The following is a 20475-nucleotide window of genomic DNA, read 5'->3' as shown; positions in this document are numbered from 1 at the left end:
AGTGCAGTGGTGCAATCATGGGTCACTGCAGCCTCTCCTGGGCTCAAGTGATCCTCCCACCTCAACCTCCTGGGTGACTGTGCTATAGGTGCGCACCATCGTGCCTGGCTAATTTTATTATTTTATTTTATTTTATTTTTTATTTGTAGAGATGGGGTCTCGCTATGTTGTTCAGGCTATTCTCAAATTCCTGTGCGCAAGCCATCTTCCCACCAAATTCCCAAAGTGCTGGGATTACAGGCGTGAGCCATTGCAGCCAGCCAATTTAGCTTTTTTTGTAAAGCCTGGATTTATAGGTTGTTCACAAACCGTATTTTGAGAAACACTGCTTTAAAGTTTCAAAAATGTAACCTGCTGGAGGCCACTTAGTCTGAACACAAGTCTTAGTAACCTTGAAGCAGAGTCAGAAGCCTGAAATTCGGGAATGATCTAAAAGGTTGAGGTGCTGCTTGTTTTGTGCATTCACAGAGAACCTTGAGATGGTTAGCAGCCTGATGGCTCAGACTTGAATTGTAGTCGGCCAAGCCACAGATAGAACTTGCAATGAAAATAACCCCACTGTACTCTGATTTTTTTATATATAGCCTTATAGCAATCAGATATGACTCCCACAGGTCCTGTTGCGATTTTCACTTCACAGTTCCAGCTAAAAAACAAGCATACTAATTTCTAAACTAAACAAGCATATTAATTTCTAAAGGTTGACCCTAGCAGAAGATAAGTAGATAAGGTATGTAAGAATAATACGTGCTTCTGAATGTTCTTTTTGAGACAGAGTCTAACTCTGTCACCCAGGCTGGAGTGCAGTGCTGTGATCACAGCTCACCACAACCTTGAACTCCTGGGCTCAGGTGATCCTCCCACCTCAGCTTCCCAAGTAGCTGGGACTACAGGCGCATGCCACCACACCTAATTTTTGTATTTTTTGTATAGAGACGGGGTTTCACTATGTTGCCCAGGCTGGTCTCAAACTTCTGGCCTCAAATGATCTGCCTGCGTTGGCCTCCCAAAGTGCTGTGATTACAGGCGTGAGCCACCACCAGACACCTGGCCCTAAATGTTCTTTTACTTAGTTTTTTGTAGATTAAGTTTCAAATTCATTCATTCATATTCACTGATCCACCCAACATTTATTGAGCATCTGCTTATGCCAAGCACTATTCTAGGTGCTGGAGATACACTGCAGTGTAGAAAATATTCAAAAAGTTCCTTGGCTCAATAACTGGTCAGGTGGGTCCACTAATGCCAGGTGGAAGATGGTTAACATTAAGTACATAATGTAATAAGTGCCCTGAATAAAAATAAGTCAATGTAAGGGAATAGAGATTGACAGAAAATGGGAAGGAAGAGGTTTTTTTTTTTTTTTTTTTTTTTTTTTTGGAGACGGAGTCTCACTGTCTCCCAGTCTGGAGTGCAGTGGCATGATCTTGGCTCACTGCAACCTCCACCTCCCAGGTTCAAGCGATTCTCCTGCCTCAGCCTCTGAGCAGCTGGGACTACAGGCCCCTGCCACCATGCCTGGCTCATAGTAGAGACAGTGTTTCACCATGTTAACCAGGCTGGTCTCAAACTCCTGACCTCAGGTGATCCGCCCACCTCGGCCTCCCAAAGTGCTGGGATTACAGGCACGAGCCACCGCACCCGGCCATTATTTTTAAAAAGATGTTGAAAAGTAAAATTTAAGCAGAAATCTGAATGAAGTACCTGAAGATTTCAGCACTTGTACTTGTTTATTTCTGGCATATGCCATAAAGTTACAGAATTTTCCATCTGAAAGAGATAATTTAACCAGTGAACTTTAGAGTCGTTAAAAACAACAGATAAAACAGATGATGACAGATAAAATCTTCAGATAAAATCTTATGCAGAAGCCCGTCATATAAAAATGTAGCATTTCTGGTTGAAATGCAAGAGTGGAAAATCCAAAACCTCACTGTCCCTTCTTCCCTTGTTCTTCCTACCCTTTCTCTTCCTTCCACGTTGGGAAATCCTTTTACAGAACTCGGAAGAGGTTGAAAACTACTTATCTAGATCAGTTTGCAGATGAGTATATTAAAGCTAAGAGATGTTAAGTAACCACCTGGAGTCACTCAGCTAGGTATTAGCTGAAACTCTTTCCCCCTTATTATCTATTTAGAAAATATTTGAGCATCTACTATGTGCCAGGCATTGTGCTAGGAGGTTTCTGTGGATATAATGGGGAGTAAAGCCACAGTCCCTGACCTCAAGAAATTTTTTTCTATAGTATGAAGATATAAACAGAAAACTATATGCAATATTATAGTATACAATGGAATGTGGTGATAGCTGTGGCCCACATGGGAGCTCAGGGAAGGCTCTAGAGGAGATTCTTATCTTAAAGAACAAATTAGATTTAGACCAGTTAAGAGGAGCTACAGTCATATACTTACATGACGATAACCCTAAGATGTCATCATTATCAGTATCGGGATTCCTTCAGCTACAAATATTATAATCCCAGTACCTAAGACCCAAGGTAGTTTGTCTCCTCGGTTGGTTAATTAAATGTTCCTATGATTTCAAGAACAAGGGTTTTCCCATCTTTCCCCACTTCCCTTCTTACGGTCACAAAATGGCCGCTAGAGTGCCAAGGATGAAATCCAAAATAGTCTCCGCCAGAGAGGCTCTTCTTTTCTCTCTTTAAGAGGCAGAGGAGCCTTTTGGAGCTTTTTCCTGAAGTCCCTTAGCAGATCTTCCCACAAACTCCATTGGCTCTTTTGATTAGAACTCGTTCACATGCCCCCTCAAACCGTTTGCCAGCTGGAGAATGGGGAACTATGATTAACTCAAACTAATTAGAATTTACCCTAATATTTTCTTTCCACCTGTTTATTCATTGCAAAGAACTTTTTTTAAGTGGAGCCTTTTTGCTAAACATTCAAATTTGCTTTGCAGGTTGCCTGCTTGTTGTAACACTCGTCATTTCAATTTTGGGGTAGTCTTCCAGTTATCGCTAGAATCAGAAAGCGTGTTAATCCTCAAAACAGAAAGTCTGAAATCCAATTTTTTTATGCTGCAAAAGAAATGGCCATTTCTTTAGAATTTATTTTCTTACACATACACAGACACGTGCTGCCTTATTATAGTGACTAAAATGAGTGGGGTTTTTTAGCCAGTAGTTCTGTGAGGTTCTCATAGGGAACAATTTGTGGTAATATATCTTTCACTTGATGTAAATTTAGATTTCACAGTCCTCTGTCCTGGAATCACTTCTTATATTCTCAATCTAGACTCCAAAGCTAACTTACTACAGATGTTTTTCCAGGTATTGAGGCTTATTAGGATAAGAAATGCATAATTATGTCTTTTTTTTTTTTTTTTTTTTTTTTTTTTTTTTTTTGAGACAGGGTCTCGCCCTGTCACAAAGGCTGGAGTGCAGTAGCATGATCTCAACTCACTGCAACCTTCTCCTCCTGGGATGAAGTGATCCTCCCACCTCAGCCTTCTGAGTAGCTGGGACTACAGGCATGGGCCACCACGCCTGGATAATTTTTGTATTTTTTGTAGGAACGTCATTTCACCATGTTGCCCAGGCTGGTCTCAAACTCAAGAGCTCAAGTAATCCCCTCACCTCGGCCTCCCAAAGTCCTGGGATTACAGGCATGAGCCACTGCACCCAGCCAATAATTATGTCTTACAAAGTAAGACACTGTTGACCATAATAATGTGAATCTGAGACTTCTTTGACATTGCAGAGGCTTCAGAGCAAACATTTTCCTTATACTTCCTGAAATTCTGGTGACATTTCCTTTTCTGGTTTTGAACCTGGGAAATAGAAGCAGGAATTTTCCTATCATTCTCACTGTTCTCTGCTATCAGCAGTATAGGTAGTCATTATCCGCCTCTAGTTTATCAGTTGGTCTGCATAGTTATCTCAGCTATTTTCGTGCTTTCAGTTCGTGTGTGTTTATTTTCAAAGTCCTTTAGTTCAGTGCTTCTGAAGGTTTAACATGCATATGAATCACCCAGGGAGCTTGTTAAAGTGCAGATTCTGATCTGAGGTGGGGTTCAAGATTCTGCATTTCTTTTTATTCTTTTTTCTTTTCTTTTTTATGGGGTCTCACTCATTTGGCCAAGCAGGATCATAGCTCACTGTAGCCTCCAACTCCTGGGCTCAAGGGATCCCCCTGCCTCAGCCTTCTAAGTAGCTAGTACTACATGTGTGAACCACCATGACCAGCTGAGATTCCTGCATTTCTATCACACACTCAAATGATACAATCAAAGTTGCAATTATGTTATTCTGTACAACTCCATAAAGTCAGACAAGAACACTGAAACTTGAGGTCTCTTACATGTATGGAAGATGGAGCTTTATTTATTTATTTGTTTATTTATTTATTTTTGGAAATAATAAATAAATTATTTATTATTTGTTATTGACACTCTGTCATCCAGGCTGGAGTATGATTGTGCTCTTGTAGCTCACTGTAGCCTTGAACTCCTGGGCTCAAGCAGTCCTCCTGCCTCAGCCTCTCAAAGTGCTGGGATTACAGGCATGAGCGACCAAGCCCGGCCTTAGCTCTCTTTGAGAAGAGGGATTAGACTTTCAAACATTAGTCAGTTAAACTAGAATTTACTTTCTTAATATTTCTTCTTTCTCCTTCTTGTTTTCATCACAGACTTCCTTAATAACCTCCATTCAGAAAATGTTTATAAGCAGAAATAAAAGTAAAGATGTATTGAATTTTAATAATTTTATTCAAAGAATTTTGAAGAGTTGAGAATTTTGGAATTTTGACTTTGAAAAAATATTATTTATGACATATTTTAGTTTGTATATTGTTTGTGGTATTGATTTCAGTGCGGGTTATAAACCTGCTATAACAGGTTTACAGGTTAATACTGTAAACTGACATTAATTTATAGTAATCATATTTGGAAAGTGGTAAAGAGGACTCTGATATCTTGAAATCATGCTTTGGGACGCTGAGCAGTTGTAATATAAATGAGTATAAACCTTCAAGGGAAAAAAGTAGAAATGATATTAGTGTTTAACAGAATCCCCTGGATTAATGGTACATCCATCCCACGGACAACATGAGGGGAGCTAGCTTAGTAAAAGCCAAGTCCTTAATGACTGAATGATACTAAATTACTTAATTAACCAGCCCTGGAGCCTCTTTTGTGTAAGTTGTATCATTTTGTGTATATTGAGATGTGGTTCTTGCCACCAGTTATATTCAATTAGCAAAGCAAGATATCACTGTTGATTTATTTTTAAAGTGAAGATGTAAGTTCAAACAAGTAATTATATAAGGTATTTGTAAAGGTCTAATAATACCATATGTACATTTAAAAAATATTTTAAGTATACTTTGATATACTTATTTGAGATTTGAGAATATCCTAATATATATCAACAAAGATGCCATAAATGGTAATATAACTTGATTTTGTTGTTGGATTGACCCATCTTTAAAGGATTTTCAGAAATTGTCATCAGAATTTGAGTGGCTAGACGTAGTTGAAAGGTTAGAAAGGCCTGAGGTGGGGAAAATAATACGATAAGTTTCTTATTAACGTATGCTAGAGAAAACTATTTCAGGGTTGTGTTTTAAGTTGCAAGAATTTGGTTTTGGATTTTATGCAAAATATCAAATAGCACTATTGGGATTTCTCTGTTCCCTTTATAATGCGTGTGAAAATAATATGTCTGTATACCATATGTTTGAGTCAAAGTGTAAAATCTATTTTTTACTAGGGGGGTGTGGTCAAAAAAAGTTTGAAAGCTATCGTATTAGAACATTATAGAATGGACATTTAACTGTAGTATGAAGTGCCTCCTGTTAAGATGGTGAACTGGGCCAATACAGGAAGCTTCCTTCCTTCTTGTTCCTAATATGTAGAAACACCAGATACGATAACCAGAAAAAACTGGTATTGATGATGGTGTGGTAATTTTAGAATATACAATAGGGGCCGAGCACGGTGGCTCACACCTGCAATCCCAGCACTGCTCACGCCTGCAATTCCAGCACTTTGGGAGGCCGAGGCGGGTGGATCACCTGAGATCAAGAGATCGAGACCATCTTGACCAACATGGTGAAATCCCATCTCTACTAAAAACACAAAAATTGTCTGGGCGTGGTGGTGGGCGCCTGTAATCCCAGCTACTTGGGGGGCTAGGACAGGAGAATCACTAGAACCTGGGAGGCAGAGGTTGCAGTGAGCCAAGATCACACCACCGTACACCAGCCTGGTGACAGAGCGAGACACCATCTCAAAAAAAAAAAAAAGAATATACAATAGGACTTGAAAGCAAGAAAAGGACTCTCTAGGTGCTAAAAATAAGGAAACTCAGTAACAGTAAAGAATGAAGTTGACAGTGCATGGCCTTCAGAGAAAACTGAGCTAATATAGCAGTTCCCCCTTATCTGCAGTTTTGCTTTCTGTCATTTTAGTTCCCACTGTCAACCAGTCTGAAAATACTAAGTGGGCAAAAATAAACAATAGCTAAGTGTTAAATTACACACCGTTCTGAGTAGTTTGGTGAAATCCTGAACCACCATCCCCGAATGTGAATTGTACCTTTGTCTAGCATATCCACACTGTGGGTGCGACCTGCCCCGTTAGTCACTTAGTAGCCATCTTGGTTATCCAGATTGTCAAGGTATCATGGTGCTCGTGTTCAAGTATCCCTTAATTTACTTAATAATGGCCCCAAAGGCATTATTAAGTGTATGATGCTGGCAATTTGGATATGCCAAAGAGAAGCCATAAAGTGCTTCCTTTAAGTGAAAAGCTGGAGAGTTTTCAGCTTCAGGAAAAAACATAATATATATAGGGTTTGGTACTGAGGGTTTAGGCATCCACTGAAGATCTTGAAACATATCCCCACTGGAAAAATGGGGGCTACTGTATGTGGTTTAGAGGCTTTCGTGTCCACATAGGAATAAGAATCAAGGAACAGTTTCCGGGCTATAGATAACTGGAGTGAGGCCCACTCATAAAGCCCAGAAGAAGCTGTCATTTCCATTACCAGATACTAGAAAAATACCCCTCACTGCTTCCAAACAAGGGAGGAAACTTATTCTCAGGAAATTAGAAACTGAGACTGCACTGTAAGAAGCATTACCCATAACCTAGTGCAGAAACACTAAGCCTAAAAACATGAATAAAACTTCCCTGGATCCCAGGACCCTCCATAGATCTCTCCCTAGAAGAAGTAACCACAAGACTACCCCACAGATATATCTCAATCCTGGGGACCACCAGACTCCCTTGGAACATAACTGCAGCTGCCAAAATGACCACACATACACAAATATAGCACATAGGCAGGAACCAACTGTCCTGAAAGATCGTTAGCAGATGACAAATGGGGAAAGGGGGATTTGAGAGGGGAGTTACACTCAAGAAAGTGTAAGTCAAAGCAGTCTGAAAAGAACTTGCAGATTAATGTTGAAAGGGACAAAGAACTTATTAAACAAGTGTAAAATATTACCCAGTTAAAGCAAGTGGATTTGGAAGAAACAAATAGAATGTTTAGTAATAAAATTCATATCTGGGGAAAGAAATATAAACAATGTAAACTAACCCTGGGAAAATCAAAGTTTGGGATCTGGAATTTTAAGACTGGCCAAGAAAGTCAGATTACAAGGCTAAAAGTAAATTTGAGACATGATCTTCTGGAAATTTGATATTAACTTAATACTAATGGTCTCATTCTGCCAAAGAATCTATAGACCAGTGGTCCCCGACCTTGTTGGCACCAGGGACTGGTTTCATGGAAGACAATTTTTCCATGGGTGGGTGATGGGGAGTGGTTACGGGATGAAACTGTTCCACCTCAGATCATCAGGCATTAGATTCTCGTAAGGAGCACACAACCTAGATCCCTCGCATATGCAATTCACAATAGGGTTTGGGCTCCTATGAGAATCTAATGCTGTTGCTGATCTGACAGGAGGCGGGGCTCAAGTGGTAATGCTCGGTCCCCACTCACCTCCTGCTGTGCAGCCTGATTCCTAAGAGGCCACCGACTGGTACCAGTCCACGGTCTAGGGGTTGAGGACTCCTGCTGTAGACCACAACCTGCCAGTGTATCTCAAAGTATCATCCTTTTTGTCTTAAAACTAGTTGTCCCTTCTTTGTCCTCTTGCTGTGGAATCACTACTGGGGAGAAAAATACAACTAATGGCATTTCCACTTTCCATTTGTTACTGCTAAGACTTTGAGGAAATCAAATGTGGCTTTTGCTGCTTATGGGGAAGGATGGATCCCTTTGCAGTAATCTGCTCAGTCAGATTTGCAAAATGAAGTCTATGTAAGGCTTTACAGTTTAACTCTTTAGGAGTCTGCTGTCTTTACTGTTCCTTGTCCTCCTACCCGCCATATAATTTGATATTCTTTGACAATATCATCATTATTATTTTGGTCACTAGCAATTGGATGACTTGCTTTAGACATTTGCTAACATTTGTACATAGAGATTATTATTCAGGCACTTCGACAGAATGGCTTGGAATTTTTTTTTAGTAGTGGTACTGAGCTCAACTTTAATTTTCTATATCCCTCATGTGCCAATAGCACACATTTTTGAGATGACTGGCTATAGTTTGGGGTATGGTTTGTAGCAAGAGAATAGACATTTTTCTGCAAAAGGTAACTGGTCCCCATGGGGTTCAGACTTGTGATCTTGGCCTCATTATCACACTTTTGTAACCATCAGACCTAATAGATATACCACATATATTTCAGTCTATAATCTTGAAATCAAATAATATTGTTAATTGCCCTGGGTTTATTTTATAGATGTAATTAAAAATTACTTTGGGACATTTCCCACTTTTGTTTGATAGTAAAAGTCACAAAAGTAAAGCAGACAGCCAAAGAACCTCACTCACTTTTCATCTTCCCTGTGTTTTCTATGACAGTGAAAGTCACAAAAGTGAAGCTGGCAGGCAAAGAGCCTAACTCACTTTACGGGAGAGTGCTACGGTACCTTTTTCTTTTAGTGAGGCTATAGCAGGTCTGATGTCAGTCACTTTAGAGACCTTTAGACCTCAGTGCTCATTTACTGCTAAAATGTACCAGCTCTGCTTCTGCATTATGAAGATCATCTGTCAACACTTTGAGATATTCTCCTTTGTTATTAAGCTTGTGATGCTCTACACTGTCAGGTTTTTTGCCAATTATAGTTAAGGTACAATAGTGTATTCACCAGATCAAAGTCTCACATTGGCGGTAGAGGAATGATTTGTAAGTCTTTATTCATTTGAATTGTACAATAGAACACCTGAGGAATGCAAATAATCCCTCTGAGAACTCTGCAGGAAAGGCTGCTAAAATGACAGGGTAGGACTATTGTTATTCTGAATTGATGTGTTAGCTAAAGTAATTATTTCTTATCTTGTTGTTTCATAACAGTTCTAGTTTTATTAGTTCTGTTGTCCATATTTATGAAATAAAGTGTGTATGATATTTTTATATTATCCTTTTACATGGGCTTGTTTTATTTCACTTTCATTGAATCTATTTGGTATGTGATCTGCTTTTTAAAAATTACATATTTGATTTTAACTTGTATAATAAAAGTATGTTACTAAACCATTGATGATAACATTTGAATATAGACTTTTGTTGGAATAGTGTAAGTCTGTGAAGTAACTTAGAATACCATAATATTATCAGAGACAGAAGCACCAATTTCAATCCCCCCTCCTTTTTTTAACCTGTCCTTCATAATTTTGGATAAGAAAACATCTAGTTTGAATTTTATTTTAAAGGCAATATACTTTTTTTCAAAATAAATTGTAGGGCTTGGTCCATTTTTTAGGATATGAACAAAAGAAAAAATACTATTATGAAGATTCAAAACCACAAATAACATATTAAATAAGTAGTTGCCTTTGTATAACAAACATATACAAACTCTTGTGTGATTGTTTTTCATTCCTTTTTCCCATCCTAAATCCCGCTCAATGGGCCATAGTCTTAATTTTTCTAAGAACTCTGCTCCCCTGCCATTGATGGATTTGTGATTTACTTCTTGTTTTTCTTTTCCCCTAAAGTGGCATTTACATTAATTACTTAAAGGACTTCTGCCACAGCATTTTGCCATAATAACTATTAAAACCTTTGTCTAAATATAGCAGGCTAGTAGAATTATGTAAGACTATAGCATAATTTTATAAAAATTTTAATGGAATGTATAGTCTTACACTAAACTCAGTTCCAGATTCATAGGAATATATGCCATGATTATCTGAGAAGGAAAATTAATAATAGTAACTACTGTTAATTTTTTACTATTTGCAGGCTTTTCTAGGTTCCTTACAATATAATATATACTATTATTATCTCTGTTTTTACAAGTGAGGAAACTGAGGCTTAAAAACGTTCAGTAACCTGCCCAGTAATAAAAAGCTAAGAAAGTGTGAGACTCTGAACCTAATTAATACATTCACTACACTTATTTCATTTATGTTCTAATTACTACTTTGCCAAATACTCCATGCTTTGGAAGGAAAAAAAAATGACTCAATAATGTCTTTTCAGGTAACCACTAGGATCAGTTTCCTAACTGATCTGGCTTTCCAAATCCTTTGTGATTAAAGGAATTTCTTTCCTCTGCAGTTCTATTATTCTTGTTCTCACAAAAGTCAGGTTCATAAGAGCTGCATATGTGATCAACTATATTTGTAAATCTGTATTTCTGCACGTGCTTGTTTTGGCTAGCAAAAATCTTCCTCAAAACCAGTGACCACTGTGAGTTCTGTTAGTCCATGAAGGAACTAAACCAGATATATGGGCAGAACAAATTATTTATTTGTGAAGGGCTCTTCAGAATTAGCTGGTATTTTTAGGTATGATTCCTACACAAACAGAACTTTATGTCTCCTCTTTTTAAAAATTCACTTTGTAAAGTAAGGAAAACAAAAAATTATAAAATGGAAGCTTTATTCAAGGGTACAGGTGTTAATGCTGAACAATTTTAGTGTAACTAAAAAAAGTTTTTAAATATTTGTATAATAGTTCCCATAGATAATGTGCTAAAGTAAAACGAGGTTACAGTAAAATATTATGGCGTATACCTGAAGCAGTTGCTGCCTGTTAATGCCTTGACCTTGGAAAGCTATACACAAAAAGATGGCATCATAAAACCGTGCAATTCTTATGAATATGTATGTGCTACTTGATAATAATGAATGTGGTACAGTCATGCATGCACTACAAGATAATGTTGTGCCCTTTTTTGTCTACAGGTTGATAAAAATTAAAGAGTGGGTGGACAAGTATGACCCAGGTGCCTTGGTCATTCCTTTTAGTGGGGCCTTGGAACTCAAGTTGCAAGAATTGAGTGCTGAGGAGAGACAGAAGTATCTGGAAGCGAACATGACACAAAGGTTAATTAGCATTCATTTTCCCTACACTTTATTATCAACTATTTCCTTGCAGTAATTTAATTGCTTGCGCTGATAGAATAATAAATGACAGAGTAATTACCATTATAAAGAGGGAATCTTCTCCTTTCTTTACCATGAGACAGAGTGAAAAGATTTATTTTAAATTAAGTTTTTAACTGTCATCTGTCATCTCCGTACAGTGTTTTAATTATAACATAGGTATTAGTTATGTATATTTTTGAGAAGGAATGATCGCCAAAACTCTTTCGTCATGTTCAGTGGGGGAGGGGAAAGGGTGAATCAGTTGCCGTAATTTTTTCTGAGTAACTGTAATATATTGTTTAAATATCAGATTTCAATCAAATAATTTTGCTTTTGTGGCCCCGGTCCTGGAAATAATTAATTTTGGATGAAAATTGTCATAATTTTTCTTTTTTTAAATAGTAGACAATTCAAAATAATATCTTCAGGCTAAGACAATTAAAATCAATTTTAGAAGAGAGGTTTTTAAAAATAGTTACTTGCTTTCTGACCCCTTCAAGTGTATTATGTAAGATGAGTGGTCATTTACTAATACCTTTAACATTTTCTGCTTGAAATGAGTAATTTTAGCTCTATACCAATTTCTGGCACAATCAACTTATGTGTTGGGTGAATTTGTTTCATTTGATTTCAGTGCTTTGCCAAAGATCATTAAGGCTGGGTTTGCAGCACTCCAACTAGAATACTTTTTCACTGCAGGCCCAGATGAAGTGCGTGCATGGACCATCAGGGTAAGATTCATACTTATTCATCAGCTATATCCAGTTCCACACTATTGAATTCAGATTGATATCACTGACTTTGAAGTTTGTCATGGTGGCGGTTAGCTAGTCATTACAGATGAGGTTTTTGTCCAGGATAACTTTAATTATTTGTGAGCTGCTGAACAGTGAAAGTGGAGCGGCATTGATTGAGGCAGGTAACAATTGATTCTGCCTATTACATAGTCTGAATTTCTTCATCCTGTAGAATCTGTCTACCCTCCTCCTGTGGTCAGAGATAAGACGCACCAGTATTGTGCTTGCTTAATCTGTGTGACTGGGTTTGTCTGCAGTGAAATTGATGTTGCTTTTCATTTTGTATTCACTAAGTTTGTTTGGGTTGCGGGTGGTTCTTTCCTCCTTTGCTTTGCTCGGATTACATTTTCAGCAATAAAAGCAATATGACATCATTATGCTCTTCATAGATACACAGTTGGGCTCAAAAAGCTAAACTCGATGTGTAATAATTCATGCCTTTTTAAATTTGAATTCATAGAAGTAATGTTTATTTTTAGTGTTGTATGTTCAGTCTTACTTCTTTAAAAATGTGATATGTATTTTAAAAATTGATGTATACTGAATACGACCAGAGAGAATGACTAATTTATTCCCAGAGGACAACAGAAACTGAACTGTAATGGTTTGCTTTTAAATTTAAATATATTGTAACATAGTAGTTACTATTGAAAAATATTTTGAAATATATGTAATCCTAAATAGTATGTTACAGAATATAAAAATAATACCAGAACTTTTAGAAATAGTGTCTTATTCAGTCTTTTATTATGCTTTTTAAATATATGCTACACGATAAATTTTAGTGGTGCTTTGATTCCTGTTTTCAGTGACTACTGTAATTTATTGTTACATGTATTTTGATTTAATATGGATAGAAACATGGAGGCAGTTCAACATAATGTTAAATGCCTTGTGTGAATGTGAGATTTACTTTTCTTTTATCTCCTCTCCCCTTTGTAAAAAAAATGTTTGATTGACTTCTAACCAAGGTCCTTTTATATAGATTTAAAAAATAATGTCAAAGCAAATCCAAGTTGGTAAACAAATTGCCAGGATTTATTTTTACTATATATTTTAAAGATGTATTTTAAAGCCTTAAAACTTTCTAACTTAAGTATGTGGAGGTAGCAAACATAGCATGTTCTGGGCTTGAAAACGTAAAAGCTGGTTTATCTTAAGACTGATTGTAAGTATCCATGATTTAATGTGCTAAGATATTTAGTCAGGTAAGCATCAGTGAGTAACCATATTAACCCAATACATCTTTTATTGTAAAAACTGTGCTTTCTAGTGTCAGACTCCTTATCACTTTAACATGCTTTATTAAGCAGCCTTTAGGTCACCGTTATTTCTCAAATTTCTTTCCATGGTTATGTGTGTGTGGAATATATATCCTTGTAATATAACATATGGGGTAATTATAAGACATTTCTCTTCCTATATCAACTTGAATTTCCTTCATGATGGTTAGAGGCAGTGAATATTATGCAAAATGTTCAAAGATTTTATTATCGAAATTTTTTGAGAGTTTCACAATTATTTGCTGAATGTAGATTTCCAACATGATTTGCTGGAAATGCCTTTAAAATGCCCCTTTGTATATTGATTTTTATATGTTCTTTAGATGAGCTGAAATTTTGAGAGCTTTTTATCTTTTTAAAACCTTTGATAATTCAGCTTGAAAGTTACTTAAAAATCTATTTTTTTCCACTGTGAAGAATAGAAAATCGAAATGAAACCTACACCAAAACCAGACCACTGCTTCTAAATCAATAAAACAGTGGATGACTGTTAGGAAAAACAAAGCTACGCTTCTTTAATATCTACTGATCTATCTGTGCTAAATCTGCTGCATAGATACTACCCAGTGTTGAAAATGTACTAATTGTATACCTGACATCTTAACAGATATTCAACTAAGTTCTGGTTGAGCCCAACTGCTGATCAGAGAAAAGAAACTCTGTGCTTACAATCAATCATCTTAAATGCAATTAGTTTTCTCTGGTCTTTCTTTTCAAAGAAAGGGACTAAGGCTCCTCAGGCTGCAGGAAAGATTCACACAGATTTTGAAAAGGGATTCATTATGGCTGAAGTAATGAAATACGAAGATTTTAAAGAGGAAGGTTCTGAAAATGCAGTCAAGGTAAAGAATTATTTTTATTTTTGTATTTCATGATGTTTCCACTGATGTGGTTATTCATGATAAAAATGAATGATAATTATCTTTTAAACTGAGTGTAGTCTAAAATAATGTAATAAGATGATCAATGTTTAGTGTTACTATCAACTGACTTAAGAACTATAGATGTTTACATACTTTTAGATCATTTTAAAAATGTGTGAATTGTCAGTACTTTTGTGGAGTTTTTTTCTATAATTGAAAAAAAATAGATTAGATTTAAGTAATTGTAAATAATTTCAAAGAATTTGTTCACTTATGGCCAATGAAAAATTATACTTATTGCATTTGAATATCTGAAGTATAATATATATGCTTATGATTACTTCAAGAATAGAAATAGAAACTTAGTTAAATAAAAGCTGTTCTTTCTAAAACTTCATGGTTTTACTTGTTTGTTGTTTAAAGATACTTGGGGATTTGATTTGCTTTCTCAACACTAGAGGGCAGGTCCAAAATTGTGCTTTATTTTAGCTAATAAGGATAATTTGGTTTGCAGACACTAATAGTGAAGCAGTTTTATACATGAGTAGTAGATGATTTTTTAAATGTAAATTCTGTTGCAAAATTAATTTTGTTTGATTTGTTAGATGTTACTTAGAGAAATCTAGCAATTTCTAATATAGATTAGCTGATTAAACTGACATTGTAGGACAGTTCTTTAATTTAATATTTGAAGACTACCATAGAAAATGTTATAGAATTTAAAGAAGATTCTTGTGTTTACTATTTCATAAGTTGAAAGGAATACAAAAAAGTTTATTTCAGGTTTAGTTTATTTTCATTGGTATCATTGGAAAGGTCATACTGAACAGCAGGACTTTAATAGAACTGTTGGAATACCAGGAAGAGGAGGGGAAATTCTTGGTATACTTGGTTCAATGTTGAATGAGAACCATTTTGTTTTTTTAAAAGAGTGGAAGGAGTAACAGTTTACAAGTAAACACGGTTGTTAATTTTTCAGTGGCGGCATCTGTATAGATATAGATAGGTATGCAAATACTGAGATGGAACTTTGTCAGGAATACTGATTAGACTTGAACAAAAATCTCAGATTATTTGTCAACATGCTACATCATGTTGGCATATCTGTTTTTCATAAGGAAGATAAAAATGAGGATGTTTTCTATTACTAGAATTCAGAGATCAGATGCTTCTTTTTTTATACTCTTGAAATGGTAAGCCTGTTTACCAATCCTTAGTAGATCTATGTAAGTATTTCCTTTAACAATTGAGAAACTTTATAATATCCAATAAAATAATATTTCCTGCTTATAAGACTACTTACCACTAACTGGCAGTTTTTATACTATAAATTGGAAAGGGTTGACTCTGACATTTTCACCTAGGATGCTATTAAATATTTTACGTTGTTTTAACCTCCAAAACTAATATTTCAAAATTTGAAGTCCAAGTAAAATGAAGCATTTATGAATTGCTCTATGCTCCTTTATTCAATAAATGTTTACTTTCAGATTATCAAGTAGGTTTTAGACTTGAGGGCAAGATTGTGTATATGTGTATGTATGTATATATATTTCTAACACCAGTGCAGCATAACTAATTTAATGCCAGTGCTGTGAACTATATACTGAATAGCTCTGTGTGGGCTTTGTAGTCTACAGGGATATCACATTATTAGCAATCATATCTGCTTAGGCAAAGCTGGCTTCTACAGATGGCTGCTTTCAAGTGCAAATGAACTGGTTAGACGTGTCTTGTTTAATACATACTCAAGATTCACAAATGGGTATTGATTTTTTTTTTCAACCAGTGTTTCTGATAGCAGTGGAAATGGATTAAATGGTCTCTAGAGAATTTAAAGGAACACTGTCACTTTTAATTAATAGTAAACTTGAGTGGTAACAAAGTATATAAAGTTACATTAATATGTCATGTCAATATGTACTTGATTTATATTGTCTATATAGTTTTATAACATTGGGCTATAGATTCTAGAAATAAGTAGCTCATGGCCTTCAATACATTGCATGTCTTTATAAAAATATGAATATATGTGTTTATATATGTGTGTGTATGTGTGTGTGTATACACATATGCATTTTAGAATGGTAGGGTGCATTACATTGGCTTTTTGAAATAAGTTTTATATATTCTTCATATATTTATATTTTGTTAAAATCAGGACAGTTTTATACGTGGTCTAGATAATTGAAAATATGCTTACTAGGGCTCTGCAATCTGGTTTGTTGATTTTACCCTCAGATGTATGATCTTTATTAGTGTTTTTGTTACAGATTAGTATAATTTCACTTGGCTTTGAACATTCTTATCAATATCTTCAAAGAGAAGCACTAATCCTGTTGGGCAAAGGTTTCTTCTCAATACATTCTAACAGAAGGGAAATACTTTTGAGAATTTTCCCCAAAAGATCCTCAAGTCCTTATTGTTGAGGAGTCGATGGTGGGGTCATGTGCGACCATGTCAGCCGTGTGCAGTGTTAAATGTGGGTGCTGCAGAGTCTGTTGTACTTAGGGTGAAGTCAAGTTCATGCCATGGACTAAACCTGGTTTTCTGGAACTGCTGCTTGCTTCTATTAAAATTGCCAGCAGATTGCATGTCTGGATCTGCATACCAGCAGGTGGAATCAGTTGCTTTGCCGACTAATTTACAAGTGGAAGAAATATCTGTCTTTACAACTGCAACCTGTTAGAGTCTCCTTGTAACTAGGGCCATTAGTCAGGAAACCATACGATGAATTCTAGTACATATTTCTATGTATAGACATTGTCAAGGCTAAATTTTAAAAACTACAAGGAAACAGTTCAGAATCTTACACAACAACGAATATAATTTTCCTTATACCAACTATATTTTTGGCATCACCAGTCTCACCAAAGGATTTCTTTAAGCAAATAAAGCAGCTTTTAACTAGTTATATAGTCTTTTTCTTTCTGCCTGGTTTGATCTGTTTTGTTACAGTGACTTGCTGGATGTTTGCAGACACATCAGAAATGTACCATAAACAGCATGTAATGAAACTTAATGATATTGGTATAATTACATTTATGTACCAACAGTTTAGTGGAGAATACATTATGATTATGTATATATGGAAAATCTAGTTCTGCCCAAATCAAGAATACTTTGCTTCTCTCCAAGTCTAGTTTTGAACTTGTATGCCTTCCTATATTTCATTTTTTCTTTTTTTATATCACCCAAGTAGTATAATACTTTTTATATCTGTTGCCACCATTTACCCTGTGTATTTAGTTGTAAAATAACAACCCATTTCCTCTATGTTTTCTGTTTGCAGGCTGCTGGAAAGTACAGACAACAAGGCAGAAATTATATTGTTGAAGATGGAGATATTATCTTCTTCAAATTTAACACACCTCAACAACCGAAGAAGAAATAAAATTTAGTTATTGCTCAGATAAACATACAACTTCCAAAAGGCATCTGAGTTTTTTAAAATTAAAGTTTCTGAAAACCAATGGGACAAATAAAGTTGGGGAGATGGGAATCTTCAACAAATAAATTATTTTTATTTGTTTTAAATTTAAAATACTGTGTGCCCCCCCCCAATGAAATGCAAGTTCACTAAATGTGAACAGCTTTGCTTTTCACGTGATTAAGACCCTACTCCAAATTGTAGAAGCTTTTCAGGAACCATATTACTCTCATGATACTTCATTAATCTCCATCATGTATGCCAAGCCTGACACATTTGACAGTGAGGACAATGTGGCTTGCTCCTTTTTGAATCTACAGATAATGCATGTTTTACAGTACTCCAGATGTCTACACTCAATAAAACATTTGACAAAACCAGCCTTGGTGTGTTTGGGGATGTCTGTATTGACTGACTGTGGTGTGCTGAATGTGATACGGCACCTGGTGGTTGCTGATTACGGAATTTTAAGGCGTATGTATGACACAGTAACTGGCAGTGTGGGGCAGCTGCAATTGTGTCTTAAAAGTGAGTCTTTCATGGGAATCAGAAGAATAGTATACCAGGGATTTGTCTCAAAAAAGTTAATTAATTTATAGATCAACATTTATTGAAAGATGATAGCAATGATATTATGAGGGATATGAAATAGGTGAATCTGACCACAAAGAAGAAAATTCTGTTTCAAAAATTAAAGAATTTTGTTTGCTATTGTTCTGACCATATTGAAAAGGGGTTCACTTTTAATCTTTCCTTTGAAATTATTAAATTGTAAAAACGGACCCATTGATGTCTGATAGGTTATGTTTTGCTTCAATTCAGCAATGTGTATAAAAGTTCATACACTGATTTTGAAATACTAAGATCAGACTTTGGAAATTTTAAAAATTCTTTCATTCTTACTCTTCAGATATTTGAGAGCAGTTGAAGTGGTAGTATGGGTAAGTTAAGCACTTCTTAACATTGTAGCAGAAAAGTCCAAAAGAAAGACTAGAACAAACTGGTAATTTGGAGACCCTTTGCCTTCTCTTGTGATGATGGCCTTACAGCTCTCTCAGCCCTGAGCTTCCCTTTCTCTCCCGTGGTTCCATTCCTGTGAGACCTCCCTTCCTTGTCCTCATCCTCTGCCCTTTTGTCCTCTTCTGTGACCACAGGACCATTTCCATGGAATGCAGATTCATACCCAGCCAGCCTTTGCCTCTACTCTATCGCTTTGGGACTTTAAAGATGCAGAAGTATTAAAACACACATAAACTTAAAATGGAAAGTTACCAAATGTAGCACAAGAGGCAAGAAAAGGGGTGATTTTTAAAGGGGATGTGGCTATACTTGGGAAAGGATAAAGAGGATGAGGTTGAGTCGTGAATATAATTCAGAAGCTCTCCAGTATTTTTTTAGTATCAAATAGTGATCTTCTTTTGCTAACATAAAAATGAGTAAACTACAGCAGAGAAATAAGAATAAAGCTAATGAAGGGTTTTTATAAAGAACTAAGTAAAACAAATAAAACTAGGCTACAGGTGTAGCTGACCAAGTTTGCTGTGAAAAATCCTTGTTATATCTATTTCTGTATTGGAGTAATGTGTAGATTAGTGGATTGTTAGGGATTTCAGCAGTATAAGAAAGAATCAAATATCTTGCTTTTGGGTCTTCTTTAAAGTAAATTGCATAGACTTCTTAAAGAAGTTTGAAATCAGTAAAAAGACGTTAGGATCATGTAATTGTACTTTGTCTAGCTTCTAATGTGATAATTGCACATTGCACAACAGAACCATTAATAAGAGAAAGAAGTTAGTTTTGAGGTAACTGCATTCATTAGGGGCTGAAAATAAATGTTAAAAATGTTTAATTTGGTTAGAAGTTCTGCAACATTGTATGTACATATACAAAATTTCATTTTCTCCGAAAGTTGAGAATTCCAGGAACTGTTACATGTAATCACATATATGCCTATATCTAAACGTTTTCCCTCCTTTAATATTGATATAGTTCATATATTTTAGGATGTTATGTAAATATTTTTGCATATATCTGTAGCTCCACCTTCATCAAATTTATGGTTAAAAGAGATTTGAGGCCAGGTGTGGTGGCTCATACCTGTAATCCCAACACTTCGGGAGGCCAAGGTGGGAAGATCACTTGAGCACAGGAGTTTGAGACCAACCTGTGCAACATCATGAAACATCATCTCTACAAAAAAAAAAAAAAAAAATTAGCTGGGCATCCTGGCACCTGTAGTCCCAGCTACTTAGGAGGCTGAGATGGGAGGATTGATCAGTCGCTTGAGCCTTGGAGGTAGAGGCTACTGTGAGCCATGATCATGCCACTGCACTCCAGCCTGGGCAACAGAGTGAAACCCTGTCTTCAAAGAGAGAGAGAGAGACTTGAGAAGGCTTGTGCCCAAAGCTTCAAGAAACTTTGTGATAGCATTTAGTTGTGTTTTATCATGTTACCTTCATAACATGCATTTTGTGCATGGCTCAGAGCAGAACCAGATCTCCCAAGGAAGCACAAATAGTTTTCGTTGCTAACTTAGTTATGAGTGAAGCCTCTGTTCACTTATAACTTGCCAGTTTCATTGGTGGAATAAGCCCCTTACTCATGATTCATCAATATTCCTATATTAGAATTCCAGTTCGATGTTTGTCTGTAGTTGTCTGTGTGTAATATTCCCAAAGCTCCTTTGGA

At 36.0% G+C, this 20475-nt stretch overlaps 1 protein-coding gene across 2 annotated transcripts in view; it reads left to right on the top strand.

The window, feature by feature from the left end:
• LOC105483215 (Obg like ATPase 1) overlaps nucleotides 1-18168 on the top strand; it is a 170679-nt gene extending 152511 nt beyond the window's left edge. For both annotated transcript variants that reach the window (XM_011743945.3, XM_011743947.2), the window contains 4 exons: nucleotides 11232-11372; nucleotides 12049-12145; nucleotides 14214-14336; nucleotides 17650-18168. In XM_011743945.3, the coding sequence (XP_011742247.3) occupies nucleotides 11232-11372; nucleotides 12049-12145; nucleotides 14214-14336; nucleotides 17650-17751 (463 nt within the window). In that variant the 3' untranslated portion in view covers nucleotides 17752-18168. The remainder of the gene's footprint in view (nucleotides 1-11231; nucleotides 11373-12048; nucleotides 12146-14213; nucleotides 14337-17649) is intronic.
• Nucleotides 18169-20475: the final 2307 nt, after the last annotated feature.

The sequence above is a fragment of the Macaca nemestrina genome, chromosome 11 (genome assembly GCF_043159975.1).
Source record: "Macaca nemestrina isolate mMacNem1 chromosome 11, mMacNem.hap1, whole genome shotgun sequence".
In the NCBI taxonomy this organism is placed as follows: domain Eukaryota; kingdom Metazoa; phylum Chordata; class Mammalia; order Primates; family Cercopithecidae; genus Macaca; species Macaca nemestrina.
The sequence above is the reverse complement of the archived record's forward strand: the minus strand, read 5'-3'. Positions and strand labels throughout refer to the sequence as shown.